This window comes from Seriola lalandi, unplaced genomic scaffold, assembly GCF_002814215.2.
Source record: "Seriola lalandi dorsalis isolate HSWRI2012SDOR001 ecotype SW California unplaced genomic scaffold, Sedor1 jcf7180002054777, whole genome shotgun sequence".
NCBI classification, from domain to species: Eukaryota; Metazoa; Chordata; class Actinopteri; order Carangiformes; family Carangidae; genus Seriola; species Seriola lalandi.
This window is the reverse complement of record NW_019525330.1, coordinates 228,780-246,366: the sequence shown is the minus strand read 5'-3', so window position 1 is coordinate 246,366 and position 17,587 is coordinate 228,780. Positions and strand designations below refer to the sequence as shown.

Sequence of the window (17,587 nt, the reverse complement as noted above, 5' to 3'; positions counted from 1 at the left end):
ATGGCTTGCAGCTTGGAGATAATCATCAATAGAGCCATTGATGATAAAAGGAAAGAGACATTATGACGAGTATAAGTACAGCCTTCCTCAACTTGTCTGACGCACATCTACAGGCACAAGGGCAGTGACGTAAACAGCCTTTAAAACCCCTGACATGGCAATTCATGACTAAATATGCAACAATCAAAGTTAAAAAATATATCTAGGTATTGATTTAAGTTTGACACTCAAAAACTGTTCTAACTTTGACAGAAAAGAATAGGATCAAATTATTGATATTAAGAAGCTGGTTGAGAAAAATTTTTTTTAAGGGCCTTCAAGTTTGTGTAAAAGGAGACAAGCTGTTTTGTCATGACTGCCATCCTTTCCTTTACTGACACATGAAACCACGTATAGAAGCAGAATGAAGCGCAGCATTAAAAATGTCAGAATATGCCCTACTTGACTCACATCAGTCCAGGCTCCCCAGAAGAAAAAGACTTGATCCAGCTATTATCAGAAAAACCATGGCTCAGGTAAAAGTCAGGGTACTCACATACTGTAATTAGGAAGATTTCCTCTTCGCCGTTTTGAAAGCTTCCCTGTTTTGCTTTCAGACGCTCCCTTTTCTGTTCCTGTTCCTCCTTTTCAGAGCTGCCTGATCAGAGCGAGGATCATCACTGTTTACATCTGCAGGTGGGACGGTTGTGTGCTCAGGACCTGGGCTTCTGGACAACTCTGGCTGTTTCCTGATGCTGCTAATGGAGGCTGAGAGAGAAACCGTGTCCCCCTGAGGAGAGGAGAGCGGTTAGGAGAGGCAGGGTCGTCACACAGCAAACACCATCCTGCTCTCATCTTTTCAGTCTCCTCTGCCAGTCAGATCCCGTGCCGCTTTTTGGAGAAGAGATAATCCTTGCCCAGCACTTTCAGCTCGTCTCGTGATGATCACTCTCCATCTCTCTGCCTCTCATTCACTTCTGCTCGCCTCTGCTGAATCGCCCCCCTCTACCCTCCTCCTCTCTCCACCAACACTAATGCCCCCATCCAAGCCTCTAATCCTGCTGTGATGATGTCACCCGTGTGGGAGCTGTGTTTTGATGGTTATGTAATCACACCTGCCTACCTTCTCTTTGATTCCCTGAAGGCTGCTCGGGGTCACAAACAGCTGTTTTCTTTCTCCTCACGTTCAGTCCATTCTGCATCCATGATTTAATGTGTTGTTATCCTCCGACGAGCTGGAAAAGATGGACGTTTCTACTTCACCGCTGTTCCCTGGCAACAGCATCTTCCCCCCTCTCTCTCTCACACACGTACACACACACAGTCCTCCCCTCTCTCTCTTGCTTTCTCTCACCATCTCTTTTAAGCTCTCTCGCCCTTGATGAAACCCCTCCCTCACATGGATTCCCCTCCTTTTCTCTTGCTTGCTAGCTGTAATGCTCACGCCCCCTCCTCCCTCCCTCTTTTTTCTCTTCCTCTCTCCTCACAGCTGCACTGAACTCTGGGCGATGTCAGTAAACACAGAGTAGCATTGCACTCAACGCCCAGTGGGAGCAGCCAGTTTTCTTATTCTTCTCCCGCCTCTGGCTGCTTGGCAGAAAAATGCATTTCGGGTGTGTTTCTAGTTTTCTATTAATAACGCTACTTTGCACAGCACTGAAATGCTGCAATATGTCCAGACTTGTGACTAAACACATTTGTTTTCCCATGGATCAGTGCAGTCGACAGATGCTGAATTTCAAATAGATAGCTTTAGGTTTTTAAGAACACACCAACATTGTTTTAATGATCAATTGTAATAAATAAGTTAATGATTTGTCTTTATTTATCTTATTTCCAAGCATGGCTTGCCTAGCTTTTAATTATTGCTTCTCTTGGTTTAACTACTTGGCTATCTGAAGATCTCTGATTCCCTTTAAGAGTCAATAAGGTGAAATGATCTTTTAATGTTGTTTCATTTTCTTTAATAAACCATAATCTCCTCTAGCTCTTTGCGGAGGAAATACATTCCACAATAATGTTTCAGTTCCAGGCCCACGCTAAGCTGTGTTTACTTCCATAAAATGCAGTACCATTAAGTATTTAACAGTTCTATATGTATGTATATGATTAACTCATATGTAACTGGGTCACTGACACTCCTGCCACCAGATGGTGTTAGAGTGCACATCTGCAACACTATGAGGAAGGAAACAGTTTGCTAAAATACACAGATTGGTTTGACCTCTTCATAACCTCATGTAAATCCAGTGTTGGATTTTTAAGCTGAGTATATTAAGTGGCCTTACTTATGAGCTGTTTCCATAAAGTCCTGTAGACAAATTAAAATTGCACTTAAAATATGGTTTGAGAATTAGTACTAATACTAATTTGAGTACTACATCCTATACATAGATCAACACTATTTCATGCTTCCGTCCTAAATGAACTATCGCAGAAAGTTTGTTGTCAGTCCCTCCAGCTCATCAAGCTGAAACATATTCCCGGGGATTTCTGTCCATATTCTATGCTAAATGAGTATCAACTACTTCTTTTGTTATCATTCAACAACAACATATCACATTAATCTTAGATATTACAAATGGAATGCTGTCAAACCTGATGAAGCTCAGAGCCAGATGCTTTCTTCTGCAGGCCTGGAGCTCTGTAGCTCACATCTGAACAGATGCTGGACAACACCCACACCGACACAATCACCCAGGACATTAGTGGCAGTCCTCAAACGATCCCTATTAACAAACATATATGAAAAGCTGAGGTTATAGTAGGAACTTGTATGTGTGACTTGACAACAACTATACACAAGTTTAGGATTTCAGTATGTTACAGAAAGTTAACCGTCTTACAGTTGAATAAATAAAACTATCCACTGAACAAATTTTCTGGGGATAACGTCTGCGTTCTTCATACTCTTCATCTGCTAAATCTGTAGTGACTCATGCCAAGGCAGAGTAAAGTTGTTGAGGATCTCGACTTGTGTTCATAAAAATAGTTTAACAATGTGTAATCATCACTGTACTCACAGGGATCCAATTTTCCTTTAGCCTGTAATGGGCAACATACAAGTTGAATGTGAAAGCCCATTTTTTTCTATTAAATCAGAAACTATTTGACCTAATCTCCTTAAGACATGCATTTCTAAAACTTAAGTAACAAACCAATTTTACGGGGGTAAAGTTTCCATTTCAACTTACCTGAGTACAATAATTTGACCCAGGTTAAAGTCCATATTATGAACCTGGGCTTCACGACCTAATTCTCCAGTGTCTGTCATCTTCACAATCTGTCCTGCCAGCAGGAAGACGATTCCCACCGGGGAATACCTGTGACATAAAGAAGTGAGACACAGCAGAAGAGAAATGAAAGAGTATCAATGTAGAGGGGGAAGTAAATCATCATATTTAACTATGTTCTTCAGATGGTGCTGGGTACATAGATTTTCACTTGTGTAAACACTCTCAGACAATCATCATTAGACTGTCCTGGATATTTTGCCAAAATAATTTTGAACAAGCAACAAACACCCATGCAACACATTGTTTATAACATATCCAAAACCTTGTCACAAAGATAAAGAAAGACAAAAATAGCATTAGAAAAAACAAAACACTACAAAAAACATTAAAAAATACTAAATACATGCATACAGTTGCAAGTGAAGTAGAAAACTAGCAATACACCCAGTTCAAGTAAATGTTAGCGCCACATACTTACCAGATGACTATGTTGACCAGACGCATAATGGCTTTATTCAGGCAGTCAAAGAAATCCCTAAGAGGCTTTCCCTGGTTCTCCATACTGCCCAGAATGAGGCCAAAGGCAACAGAGAAGACCAGCAGACCTAACGTATTTACCCCATCTGAGGTGCCTGGCACTGGTACTGTGTCATCTATAGGGGTCCCTGAATAATAGTCAAATAAGTGGTGAAATGATACTGTTTAGACATAGAAGAGGCATATCAGTTCAACATAAGGGACACTAGGTTTGACAAATAATTGGTTCAAATCACAGGAACAGAGCAAAAAAAGGAATCTCACCGTCTTCACTGGCCTCAGTATAACTGATGACACCATCATGATTCCTGGAATAAACTGTTTTAAACTGGAGAATAAGCAAATGTTAAAAGTTGAAGTATAAATCATGGTATAAATATAAAAACAAATCATAGCCATTGCAGATCTTACCTTTCTGAAACAAGCTTCAACCAGATTTGAGGGGATCATGTTTCTAAAAATTAAAAACACAGAATTGATGTTTTTACTACTAGCTGGAGGCTGATGTCTAATTGCATCCTTACAATTTCCCCATAATTTAGAGTTCTAAGCATACACACCTGATTAGATCCAGAAAGGCATCCACGCTCTGCACAGCCTTCTCTTTACCACCAGAGGACACTGCAGTGCTCCTGGATGAGTTCCCTGGCTGGATGATAACAGCCAAGGCGATGCCAGTGAATGCAGCAACAAGTGTGGTGACCATGTAACAGCTGAAGGCCCTCCCCCCAATTCTTCCATAAGCTTTCCTGTCCACAGATGACATAACTGATAAAAAAAAAAAAAGGTGGTCATGGAATATGAATGTAAACTTGTTGAATTTCTGCATTTCCTATTGTCATCATTTATTTATTGGTCCACATATAAATAGGTAATTCATTAAAAATATTTTTGACAGGCCTGTGCAGCTCAGAAATATTTTGGTAGCTGTTCAAGAAAAAAACCCAACATAAAACATCTTTAATGATGCAATGGGCCAATCAAGGTCACTACTGTGGTTAAAACTAAAACTAAGGTGGAAGGTTCATGTTAAAAAATACCACAACACGAGCTCATCAAATGTTTCTGGGTTTTATAGTTTTGGTCACATAAAGAGTTAAAGATTCTGCTATTTCACAGAATGATTATAGAAATCTTCATGTAAAGTGCTGAAAGTGTTTTAGCCACTGTGAAGGGTTTAAAAATTACATTTTCTATACATATAAGTCAACACTTACACATAGGAAAATAAAATTGTGGGATGGATGAATGCTGACACTTCAATGAAATATATTTATCTTCTTCATCTTCATCGTCAATTTTAGACCATCTAAGACTCAGTCTGAGAGTCTCAGCTCTACACACAGTCTGCACTCCACTGTCTTAAGGGTTGTCTTGCACCGGCTACTACTGTGGCTACTGATCATGTTTATCTACTGTACTGTTTATTATCAAAAAGCTATTACGACATGTAATGTGTGCCAAACCGTTTCTTTGTTGATCAATTGAATGCATCTGAAAATCCAGTTTTACCAAGCTGAAATGTGGCTCTAACCTGTAATCAGACTGGAAATGATAAGAGGAAGCACCACCATCTGCAGGATTCTCATCAGCAGCTCTCCAGGAAAGGTTAAATATTTTATGTCAGTGGCTGACATATTAATGGGTCGCAGAGCAAAGCCCAGGCCAATTCCTAAGGATTATCAAATTAGTAGCATCAAAGACAGGGTTCAAAATATCAAATGCAGCAGAACCAGTTAACAGATTAGTGCTGGAGAACACGAATGCTAATACAAAACAAGTAAACATCAGGTTGCATTTTGTTTTTACAATTGCAAAACAGGTCAGTAGTAGATAAAAGGACAATTTTCATAGTGCAATATGTTTTAGAACCACTTACCAAATGCAACAGCGGTCATTGTGAGAACAACAAAAGAATTTCTCTTGAGGAAAGCCATAATATTAGATCCATTCTGGGATGAAGATACATGACCCAAGGCTTTATTACAGTTGTGGGATATCTGGGTTTCCTGGGGTTCTGTACCCTCTACTGAGTCCAACTCAGACAGGGCATTAGAGCTGGGTCGCATCTTTTTCATATTTAGTCCTCACAACCAGCACTGCAGAAATAGAGGAAGAAGTGTTTAGTCTCTTTTTAGCATTAATAGAACAAGGACTGTTACAAGATGAATCCTACAAGAGTTTCCAAAGTTTGTCAGAAGACATGAAAGCTAAAATATACAACATGAAAGCAGATCAAAATTGTATAGGTGCACATGTAGTTAAATAAAGGCACCAAAAAGGAACAAAACACTGCATAACAACCTGTGTACATAAATAACAAGCACAAACTATGAGAACTGAAAAAAAATCACATTCTCTTCAGTTTAGTGGTACTGAGGTAAAAAAAAGAAAATCACCTTTAAAAAGCTATTCCTTGAATAGTCGTATTGCACAAAGTCCAGTCACCATTAAAGATGACATGGTCAACAAGTAGGAAAGTCCAGCTATTTTCCTCTTGGCAGATTGCCAAGTTTTCCAACACAGTCACTTTACTACATTAATCATCAACTTGTGACTGTGCCTTTCCAAATGGTTAGTGTTTGATTTTGAATAGACACAAAACTAATGTGTATTCCTTGAGGTATACTAGTATAAATATAACATAATGAGCTGAAGTTCTATTGAGTGCTATATTTTCTCAAGAATATAGTTTGTTGCTGAGTAATTTCTGAATTATTCTATATAATGGATTTTGGGTATGAATAATCTTTCTTAATTTTGCTCATAATTTAAAAAAAAAATTTCTAGTTCAAATTTCATCTCTTGCTCTTGGTTGCTCATTCCAAGAATTCCAGTAAAGTATAACCCTGCCATAGAAATTTAAAATGGCTGACTTTGTGTCAGCTTGAAAATGAGAATGCAGAATGCAGTCACAATTTTAGTTTATATCAAATGAAAACGAAAGGAATATCTCACCTTATATTTTCATTTGAATGACAACTGCAGTCTCTGGGGCTTGTTTTGGGGAAATTGACAGGTCAATACCAATAAGTGAGATTTAATATTTGATTGGCTGAAGTGCACCAATCTGAGGACTCCATTCCATTGTTATCCATTTAACAGGTTTCTGGCAGGTATATGAAATTTTGATCTGGTGTTTCAAGAGGCTCGTGTAACAATTAACTTGTGTTTGGGAGGGATGGTCAGTGGACAAACAAAAACATCACAGATTAAAAATTAAAAATCAATAAAAAATAATTTTTTAGTCATCCCATTTCTGTTCCAAAACACATTCTAAAGTACCAATCTTTACTTAGGAGAAAACAGTGCTGAAGAGGGGTAATTTTCAAAATGAACCCACCAGCAGCAGTGCGAGTAGTGTTTTTAGGATATTTTTTGACTCTTGGGGTAACTAAGTTTCAGGTGTGTGTCTGATTTACAATGAGTCTGTGGTCACTCACCCAACTAGACATTGGGACTGGAACTGTCCATTTCACAATAACTTCTTAAAGTTGGATAATTTGGCTTCAGTCTGCAGGATGCGAGAATAATTTAAACTGATACTCTCTAATTAGGTGATCGTCAGTCCTATGACCTTAATGTCCAGAGCCTCGTTAGTTCTGTGTTGGGTACAGAGGTTTTACGTCATTGAGGTGTTAAGTCCATAGCGTCCCGAAAATACTGAGTGTCAGGAGGACAATATATGGCAACAGTAGTGAACAGTAGAGCTAATCAGATTTTAAGTATCTTACAGCTACTTAAGTCAGCTTAAATCACAAATCCACGAGTGACAGAGGTCCCATCAGGCCATGCCAAAAATCCACAACATTTCCTTTAATTATTGTGAACTGTGACATGTAAAAGATTATAATGACACAGACTGAAAATCTCCATGAATTTCCAACAGTTTGATCTAATTTTGCTGAAAAGGGATAAAAATGAATTTGACTTGACTTGTTTTGTTCTAATGATGAGTCTGAGTGACTAGCAGTTTAGTCCTAATAATAATTCTGCAGTAAATAATGTTTCCATAAAATTAGAAATTTGTGGGCTATTATTGTATTATGAGATTTCTTGCTTAAATCTGTATTTATTACCACATTACCCCATATGTACTGTTGTAATTATTGCTGGTTAGTGAAGTAAACAGTGATGGCCTACATCCTGAGGGTCTATCCTATTGTACCTTGTTGACAAGGTAAAGGGCCTCCACTGTCTGTAGGGTGTCAATTATAAGCTAAGCTCTTTAGAGGTTTTACTCTAGCCACAAGTTATTGATACAGTCTAACCATCTCGACACACAATAGCAAAGGTGTCGGTTTGGGAAGTATTAGTAGTAAGTGGCTGATAATTTGTTGATTTACACATCAAGTTTTTTTTGTCAGCATTACTCCTCTCCCTTCCATCAGTCCTCAGTTTCCCCTTCCCTTATCCCTGTAGGCCTGAATGATGTCTGTTTGAATTGAGCTGGGTGATAAGTTCAAGAGATTTAACGCAGGAGGTTTTGAAGACAACAGTAAACCAAGGCATGTCCACTGGAGGAGTCTGAAGAGTGACAGAAGTGTAAGCAGTGATGCTTACGCTATTATCTTCATAGCAAGACTGACTACAGTGCTATGAAAATAATATCAATGACTACACGATAGGTAAACTGAACCGTTTAAAAATGTTGCATTGTTGGTAGGACACAGAGCATGTACACATATCAGGGATCTCAAATAACATCTTAAAATGTCTAAATGTATTAATGTCGGCCACTAGAAGCACTTTGAACAACTGGTAACACTGAGATATGATATTTTATGGACAAACGTGAGCATGGTTGATGTGGAAATGTTTCATACGGAATTGCTGAAAGCAATTTTAAAGAGAAAATATGACCTACATATCTATAAGCAGTGATTAGCAGGTGTGATTAGTATTACTTAAAGTAATACTTGTCTCAGCACTACACATATACGTTGAATTACCGCCTCACTGTTGTTTGCATCTGCCAAACAGCCAAGTTGCGGGAAATATGGTCACAATCTACCATTCCTGAGTTACAGTGTTGAATAATGCCCAGAAGTGTTTTTGCAGAACATTATGATGTCACAGTGAAGATGACCTTTGACCATTGAGATATAAAATGTCTTCACATTTTTTCCTACTAGAAATTTGTATTAAATTGTGTCATAACTACTGTATGAATAGTGAGTTATGGCCAAACACGTTTTGTGAGATCACAGAGACCTTGACCATTGATCACCTAAATCTAATCAGTTCATCTCATGCCCATTGACACAGGGTGCCATTGCAATGAGGACCATGTTGGTAGCACTTAGAAATATTTGGGTTAAGAAACTACAATGTAGACTACATGACTCATTATTTTGTGACTCTACATATTAAAATCCATTGAACTTTCCTGATTGATACCTGAGGTCATACAGCAGTTAACTGTCAAATAACAAATAAAAAACATTTGATATGGTTATCACTGTCAAGTTGATTTCAACTATTCTTGACTTGGACTTGATTGCACATGGCCTTTGACTTGTTTTGGACTCAGGTTACATTACTAAAGTGCATAGTTTCCTGATTCAGTTGTTAAAGTAGGTAGTAGTTTAGCTACAATATGATTTCCATCCATACAGGCATCCATCCATCAGAGTAACATGTTTTGCAATCTTTCACATTACAAGATTACAAGATAAACCCTTGTGAATCTCCCTCAGCAAACCCTTCCAGATGGGATTCATTTGCCACAAAAGACAATCAATTAAGTATCCTCAGTGTTTGCTAGTCACTTTAGTGGAAAGTACAACTTTGTGATTGATAAAATGACTGAAAAAAAATAATTCTTCACTAGTACTTGTAAATTCTATTAAACTCAAGTCGTACATAACCTATTACAATATGCTGATATTGAATAGTTGATTACAGTTTTTAATACAAGTGTGTGGGTGTGCATTAGGCGATTTGAACTTGCTTGCCTGTGTGGCTACATGTGATGCATGTGTGACATCAACGGATGCGAGGGAGGCTTATAAAGTGGCTTTAGGTGGGGGTTTATTTTCTCGGGGCTCAAATTAGCCAGAGAAGCAGATTAGGCTCCGAGTGTAATAACTCGTCATGGCTCGGTTTCAAGAAGCCACCATTAAACACGTCTCTTAGCCAGTGCGCTTTAAAACAATAATTATTTAATCACCTTACAGTCTCAAGTAATGCTAATGTGTTAGTTATCTTCAATTAGGTAAAAAGGCAAACTGTAATGAAGTGTCATTGTCCAACTGAAAGTGTGGCAGCCTGCATGTCATGTTATTTCTGTAAATTCAGGTGGCATGGGATGTTTAATAGTTCAACAGTTTAATTCATTTTAAATTCTTGTTTGATGATTATTCAAGATATATTCTACATTTGGCAAAAACTTCAAGTACAAGTTAAAAAAAAAAAAAAACTATCTTTAATATATCTTTATTTTTTTCTAGAACTAATTAAACAGACATGACAAAACTACAGATTATTTGATTAAGCTATTAAGGTTCCAGTAAAAGTGGTGAGACTGCTTTGATTACAGAAATACAAAATTATATTAGTTTTTGCTTTCTACAGTTTCTGTGGTTTCAGTGGAGCAAGAATCTATACAGGTTGGCGTTTTAGACAAAGCATAAAACTGTGCTGAAATCGCCTTTGTGTAAAGACAGCACAGCAGCAGAAGGTAATAAGGTGAAGGGGTGCAGTCCTGGCCAAGACATCAAGTAACTGCGGATGTTTGCCAAGCTGCAGCTCTTGGTGCAGCTAATCTTATTAAAACAGGGTCAGGGCCTGAGAAGACCACCCTTAAATAGACATGGGTCAAATCTTGTACCAAAATGGAAACTGACGACGACATTACTGCGGGTACACGTACAGAAGTATGAAGTTTGCTGATAACACAAATGACATTAGGTCAGGTTTTCCAGACCAGACAGATAAATCTGGATTGAAGAGGTGAATAAGTAGGTGAATATGAAAGCCGTGCAGTTCAGTACTGTGCAAACTAATTCAATGAATATTTATAGAGCCAAATGTCACATACATACATCTGTATAAATGTGACATTTGGCTGTATAAATATTAACTTATAGTGTATATGTGTGTATATCTATATATCTCAACATCATATCAATCGACTAATCATTTCAACTCTAAATGTATCACTGGTCTAAAATGTAACTACTAAAGAGGTGCAAAGGCAGTTACACTATGACTGTTCAAATTTGTGCAGCAGTGCTGGCTTTTTTGGTGTATTATTAAACCACAAAGGAGTATCATAAAAACAACAGTGAAATAGATTTGTGTGTAACTCCCCTTCTGCCTGCACCAACTCTCCACACTTTAATAGCAAACAAAAGCAAATCCATTTGTTTCACCTCTCAAGAGTAACACAATTTGTCTTATTTTATTACCTTTTCATGTTTTAAATTTTGATCTTTAGTTGTAGCACTGCCACCGGCCCAGTGAGTATGAAAAGATGTTCTGTCATATCCAGGTCAGTGGTGTTAGAGCTGTCAACTTAAACACTACAGACCCTTAATTGAAGCACTTTCATTAAGTAAAGTGGTGTTGAGGCTTTTGGGCATTTGTTCTAGTCTTTTAAACACTCACTGGTGACTTTATTAACACACCTTGCTAGTATCAGGTTGGACCCACTTTTGCTTTCAGAACTGCCTTAATTCTTCGTGGCATACATTCAACAAGGTGCTGGAAACATTCCTCAGAGGTTTTAGTCCACATGATAGCATCGCACAGTTGCTGCAGATTTGTCGGCTGCACATCCTTGATGCGAATCTCCTGTTCCACCACATCCCAAAGGAGCTCTATTGGATTTAGATCTGGTGACTGTGGGGGCCATTTGGGTACAGTGAACTCATTGTCATGTTCAAGAAACCAGTTTGAGATGATTTGAGCTTTGTGACATGGCTTGTGGAAGTAGCCATCAGAAGATGGGTACACTGTGGTCATAAAGGGATGGACGTGGTCAGCAACAGTGCTCAGGTAGGCTGTGGCGTTTAAACGATTCTCAGTTGGTGCTAAGGGGTCCAAAGTGTGCCAAGAAAATATCCCCCACACCATTACCCCACCACTACCACCAGCCTGAACCATTGATACAAGGCAGGATGGATCCATGCTTTCATGTTGTTTACGCCAAATTCTGACCCTCCCATCCGAATGTTGCAGCAGAAATCGAGACTCATCAGACCAGGCAACGTTTTTCCAATATTCTATTGTCCAATTTTGGTGAGCCTGTGCGAACTGTAGCGTCAGTTTCCTGTTCTTAGCTGACAGGAGTGGCACCCGGTGTGGTCTTCTGTTGCTGTAGCCCACCTGCCTCAAGGTTTGACATGTTGTGCATTCAGAGATGCTCTTCTGCATACCTCGGTTGTAATGAATGATTATTTGGGTTACTGTTTCCTTTCTATCAGCTCGAACCAGTCTGGCCATTCTCCTCTGACCTCTGGCATCAATAAGGCATTTTCGCTCAGAGAACTGCTGCTCACTGGATATTTTCTCTTTTTCGGACTTCTCCACAGTCACAGCGCCCCCATCAGGCCAATCTGTGCCTAGATGAAAAATTACATATCTCAAGACTAAATTGTGTCATCCCCAACAGCTTTGTGGGTACAAATGAGAGTGAAGTGCAAGAGGCTTACTTAACCAAATCAAAACAGTGCACTGGCAGTAACTGATTACCAGTCATTCTTGGTGTAAATAGTTTTCCCTTGCTAACAACATTACTGTAATGTGGTAATGCAGATGGTGGTAAGACACTGATCTTTAAGGAAAGCTTTACTCAAAGCCACCTGCTTCTTTGTCAACCCTTTAACCTTCTAAGACACTGCCCTTATGCTTAGGCTTCATCTTCTTCGAGGAAGAAGGAAAAGTAAAAATAGATATTTGGGAGTCATTGTGCAACTACATAAAATGTATGCATTAAATGGCTAATGGCTAAAATCGGCTAATTAATTAACTATATGAATTAATAATTCATAATTAATGAAAGGCAATTATTATTCAAATATTTTTGTGTGACTACACTCCAGTTGGCTTTACAGTTTCTACCATTGACTGTCTCATATACAGTGTGTGATTGTTTTCTGCAGGATTTAGTGTGACAAGGATTTTGCTATGAAGAAGTCTGAGAGGGCAAATGTAAGAGTGGCACTGATGATATGATAAATACCAACTTCCAGATGCCAACTAGTCACTACCTAACCTCTCATTTGTTGACACCTACTTCTACAACTCCTTTTTTACTTTGTTTTGTTTTATCCCAAGTTGCTATATCGCACCTATTTTCAAGTAAAGTGATTAATTAGGGTTAGGTTCATACAGAAATGGTTCCAGTTGGGATACTACAGTGGCCATATTTCTTTTACTTGAGTACTTTTAACATAGTCAATTATACGTGTACTCAAATAATAATGAAGTGAAGATACATAATGATCAGTCAATATCCTTGTGCCCCTTTCACTATTTTAAAATATATATTTTTTCTTTTTGTACAAAGGCCTTTTACATACCATGCAGTTTGACATATAGCAGGAAAGGCACATGTCTGTTTAATAACATTAATAACAATGTAATTTGTTTAAATCTGTTATTTTCAAGGGTCTCATGTACATAGCTCACTAGGATACAACCAGCCATTGTTAATGTTACACCTGTGGTCTTCAAGCCATGACAATGTAAATATCCGCTGTGAAAAAGGCCTTTAATGAAGGTGCATACTGACTGATAAAAGTGTTGCAAATATGGACATACATGGGGTTTTTCTGACATTTTTCTGTTACATTTATTCTTTCCATATATTTTTTAATATATTCACCCTGTCACAGAGTGCTCAAGACATTGCAACAGTTCAGATGGGCTGAGATGACAATGACATTCCAGAGGACCTTGCAAATATGGTGCATCAAGAGGAAGAAGATGAGGAGGAGACCAATGATTCACTCCTCCATAAACTTATACCAGACTGCAGAGAAGAAGCATTCATATAATAAATATGCCATACTTGCAAAATACCCAGTTCTTCAAAAAATTTATCACATGAAATGCTGTTAGGCAATTCAATATAAACATGTATTTAGCAGCTAATTATTTGAATCCAGCACGACCCATATTTCCCATTTCTAAGGTATTACAGCTATAAACAGATTTGGCTATGGAGGTTTTCTCTAGATCACAGATCTTAAATTGTTTTTCTAAATTAATTTGTCATCTTCATGTTAGAACTCATTTGCTTTATTTACAGCAGGATTATTTATATGACCTTTTTTTTTTATCTCTGTTAAAAATATTAAATAAACAGTCTTTAAGGTAATACAAGCAATGTTTGTGCGACATTAGCTCAACAGCTATGTGTGAAATGTTAAAGAGGTTAATTTAGACTTTAAGTGGGAAGCATTAACCATAGGGCAAGGAAGGTACTAATCTGGATGAATGGAGGGAGGGTTTACTCTCCTTGGACTATTGTGGTTAACCAAAAGATTAAAAGATAAACTACCTGAATGCTCCAAATATTTATTTCTCCACAGCCTCATGACTTTGTTGATCAGTTAAAATACAAACTAAGCAGACTTTAAAGTAGCTATTACTATATCATTATATAGGAATAAGCTATATTACTTCACAGCCACATTTAAATTACTTGTCCTGGTTCATAATAAGTTATTTTTTTCACCTCTACAGCCATGTCCTATATGTTTCATTTCTAAGTATTGATATCGAACACCTATGACTGCACAAGAAGTGGCAGAGTGAGCTTTTCCTTCACATTTCAGCTCAAGCTGATCATATGACCAGTCTCTCAGCATTTTACCCTCCCTTTCCATCATCTCTGTGTCATCCCCCTGCTGCTCACCATCCCCCTTTCCCCCTGTAAGCTGACACAGCGCCTTTAAACATTAGCCGCTTTCTTCCTAATAGGATCTCAGGGGCTTAAATTGTCATCTGATAAAACTAAGGAGCTTGATAGCTATGCTGCACCCTCTTAACCAATTTGTACTCAATTAGGATAATGGGGAAACAAACAAAGAGGGACAGCTTTAATATATTAATGTGATAAAATGATTATCAATTTCCCTTGTCTACGTCTTGGGTGGTATAAGAAGCATCTAGCAAAGTCTGATATGGATATTTGCCATTAATGATGTGGGCAAAACAATAAAGGATGTCAGAGGTATTTGCATTAATCTGAGAATTTGTTCAACATTATCTGCTGTTAGTGACATAGCATTTCCAAAAACTCAAGTTCAAGAGCTGACGTCTTGACCTGTCAAGTAGATATAATTATTGACAAATCATTATAGGCTGAATTTCATGTAGGTGTGTCATTCCAAGGCCCTGCATGCATTGTAGAACCTAAAACACTTAAATGGAAGTGAGCCATTATTAATGTTGAACGACTGTAGTATACCAGTGGTTTAATGCAGCACAAACATATGAGTCAACTTAAAAACCCCACTGATCTTTTAATACCAATTATTACCTACTGATAATTAAGATTCACTGCTGGTATATAAAATGAATGTGATACCTAAAACCGTTCTTTGATCATGTGCTGTTGAAGAAAAAAAATATATATAAAAAAATACATATATATATATATATATATATATATATATACATATATACACACACACACACACACACACACAGACATATCTCCTTCTTTCTCCCTCTCTCTCTCTTGGCAACTGGATATACTGAGCCACTCACTATGAATCTTCTCACTTCCACCACTAATTGGTGAGACAAATTATCATCCACTAAGTCCATTGGCGTTCTCATAGTATCATCTTACTAAGGCAATTAATGTTCTTTTCAATGTTTTGCCTTTTTAGAAGAACATTTTGAAATTATGTTGCAACATATTGGCATGAAAGAACATAAAAGAGTACTAAAACTACCAGTTATCTAAAAACTACATAAATATATATATTGAAAGCTGGAGAAAGATAGCTCTGTAAAACACCTCACAGGCTTGACTTTCTTTGTTGTTGTCAGCAACCTACTTCATGACAAATCCCTGCCACAGAGGTATCTTTAAGTTCTTTATTTCCTTCTTCTAGTAGCAAAGCTTGTTGCTTACAGGCAAAAGTAATGGGCTTTGTGGTCTGTGCTTTCTTGGAAAACAACCTTGACAACCAAGAAAAGGTGTACAGCTAAAGCTACTTAGCCTAGAGCCATTCTGCTCATAGAAAGCATTGACAATACAGTCTCATGTTGCCATTTGGCTTTAAACTTGTTGGCGTTTAAAATTTTTCAGCTGCATTTGCCAATCGTAAGACAAGTGTGAAGTTTGTGTATCTCCCTCACTCCTTGAAGACAATGGAAGACCCTCTTGAGTGTACTACATGTAGCGAAAGGTATTTCAAAAAAATGTTATCAATCTTTTACCGCCCACTATTCTGCAAAATGCTCGCAATGTACAAAATGTTCACTGACTGCTAGTATTCAAAAAAGTCGAAAAAAAAATTTTTTTTATTGAAATGAAAATGCTACATATAGGTAAACATTGGTAGTTTAGACTTTTGTACTTTTGGTCTTTGTGATTTTTTACAATAAGTTTTCAGCCTTGTAAAAATAATCCATGTGCAATGCATGAAAGAGTATACAAGGAAAACAATGGTGTCCTTCTCCCTGCAAAGCAGTCTGGGAGTCCAACACTATAATAAATCCCTGAAAACATTAAAGCTAAATTCTGTGTTTAACAATCTAAACTATTTGTCTGAATTTGGGGAGACAAATCTCAAAAGGATATGAGTATCAAATAATAATATAAAAAGTCAGCATGTTCTTAATATGGTTTGGCGGATGGTTAAGACTTAACTCAATTTGAAATTCAAACTCAATTTCCTCTAAGACAATATGGATTTCTGAAACAAGTGTTTGCTCATGTTAAACACACACAACATACTGTCAGAAAAATCACTTTCTGTACCACTTTTCCGTGTTGCATTTTGTGTTTGGCATGCAAAGAGCTCCTAAATATATCTTCAGATAGGAGGAGTGAGGTCAGAGGAAATCTCTAGTGAAGTCTTTAGGCTCATTAAGGATGGGATTGATCTCTGCAACACCTACTGTAGCTGCCACAGCTTTGGTTCTGCCAACTGGCAAGGGAGAAACTTGCAGGTTGCATGATGAAACACCCCAGATGCCCCCAACCAGATTCCACTTTGAGCTATCAGAGGTCTAAGAGGCCATATTGTTTGTTTATTTATTTATTTGGCACATGTAAGCAACATGATTTTGAGTCACAGTTGCAACTGAAACATTTTAAAGAGGTGATAAGGACTGGGCTCAACACTAGTTTTGTCCACTAATTGCTCATGTTTGAATTAATTAGGTTAAACAAAAGATTGTCCCCTATTACTTTGCTTGCCTAGATCTGTAGCTTAACTCATTGTTTGTTTGCCTCTTGTTAGTTCTCCTGATATAAACATGAAAATGCAGCATAAAATGTCCATTATTATTGTACAGTGCATCTTATTAGTTCTGTTCTATGTATCATAACTGGGTTTAATTAGACAAAATTCCTAAATAGGGAACGATAATAACATTGCTTATTCTTTTCTCCCACTGAACAATGTAATGTGATCAAATCTACTTTAAACCACAAGTGATTCACTTCTTTGTTTTATTTCATTTTATTATTAAACTCTGTCATTCGAAAAGCACCAGTGCTCATAAAGAATTAGGTGCCTACTTGAATTAAACTATTTTATGAATACAAGTCTTTACAGTGTGTAGCCATTCAAATTAAAAGTCCATCTCTGTGTCTTTTCTCCCTTACATTGTCTATAATGAAGGGATTAGCGAAACGTACG

General features: G+C 37.6%; 1 protein-coding gene across 2 annotated transcripts; it reads right to left on the bottom strand.

Moving 5' to 3' along the window:
* Positions 1 to 633: 633 nt before the first annotated feature.
* On the bottom strand, positions 634 to 6,254 carry LOC111669165 (excitatory amino acid transporter 4-like). 2 transcript variants are annotated; one of them, XM_087179056.1, is made up of 10 exons: positions 6,152 to 6,254; positions 5,632 to 5,851; positions 5,287 to 5,424; positions 4,313 to 4,520; positions 4,164 to 4,206; positions 4,017 to 4,080; positions 3,694 to 3,880; positions 3,174 to 3,302; positions 2,578 to 2,708; positions 634 to 769 (listed from the first exon to the last, which is right to left on the bottom strand). In XM_087179056.1, the coding sequence occupies exons 2-9, from the start codon at positions 5,828 to 5,830 to the stop codon at positions 2,588 to 2,590; spliced, it is 1,089 nt and encodes a 362-aa protein (XP_087035182.1). In that variant the 5' UTR covers positions 5,831 to 5,851; positions 6,152 to 6,254; the 3' UTR covers positions 634 to 769; positions 2,578 to 2,587. The 2 variants fall into 2 exon arrangements, with proteins under 2 accessions (XP_087035182.1, XP_087035181.1); XM_087179055.1 differs by lacking the exon at positions 634 to 769 and adding an exon at positions 1,103 to 1,214.
* Between the last annotated feature and the right edge of the window lie 11,333 nt (positions 6,255 to 17,587).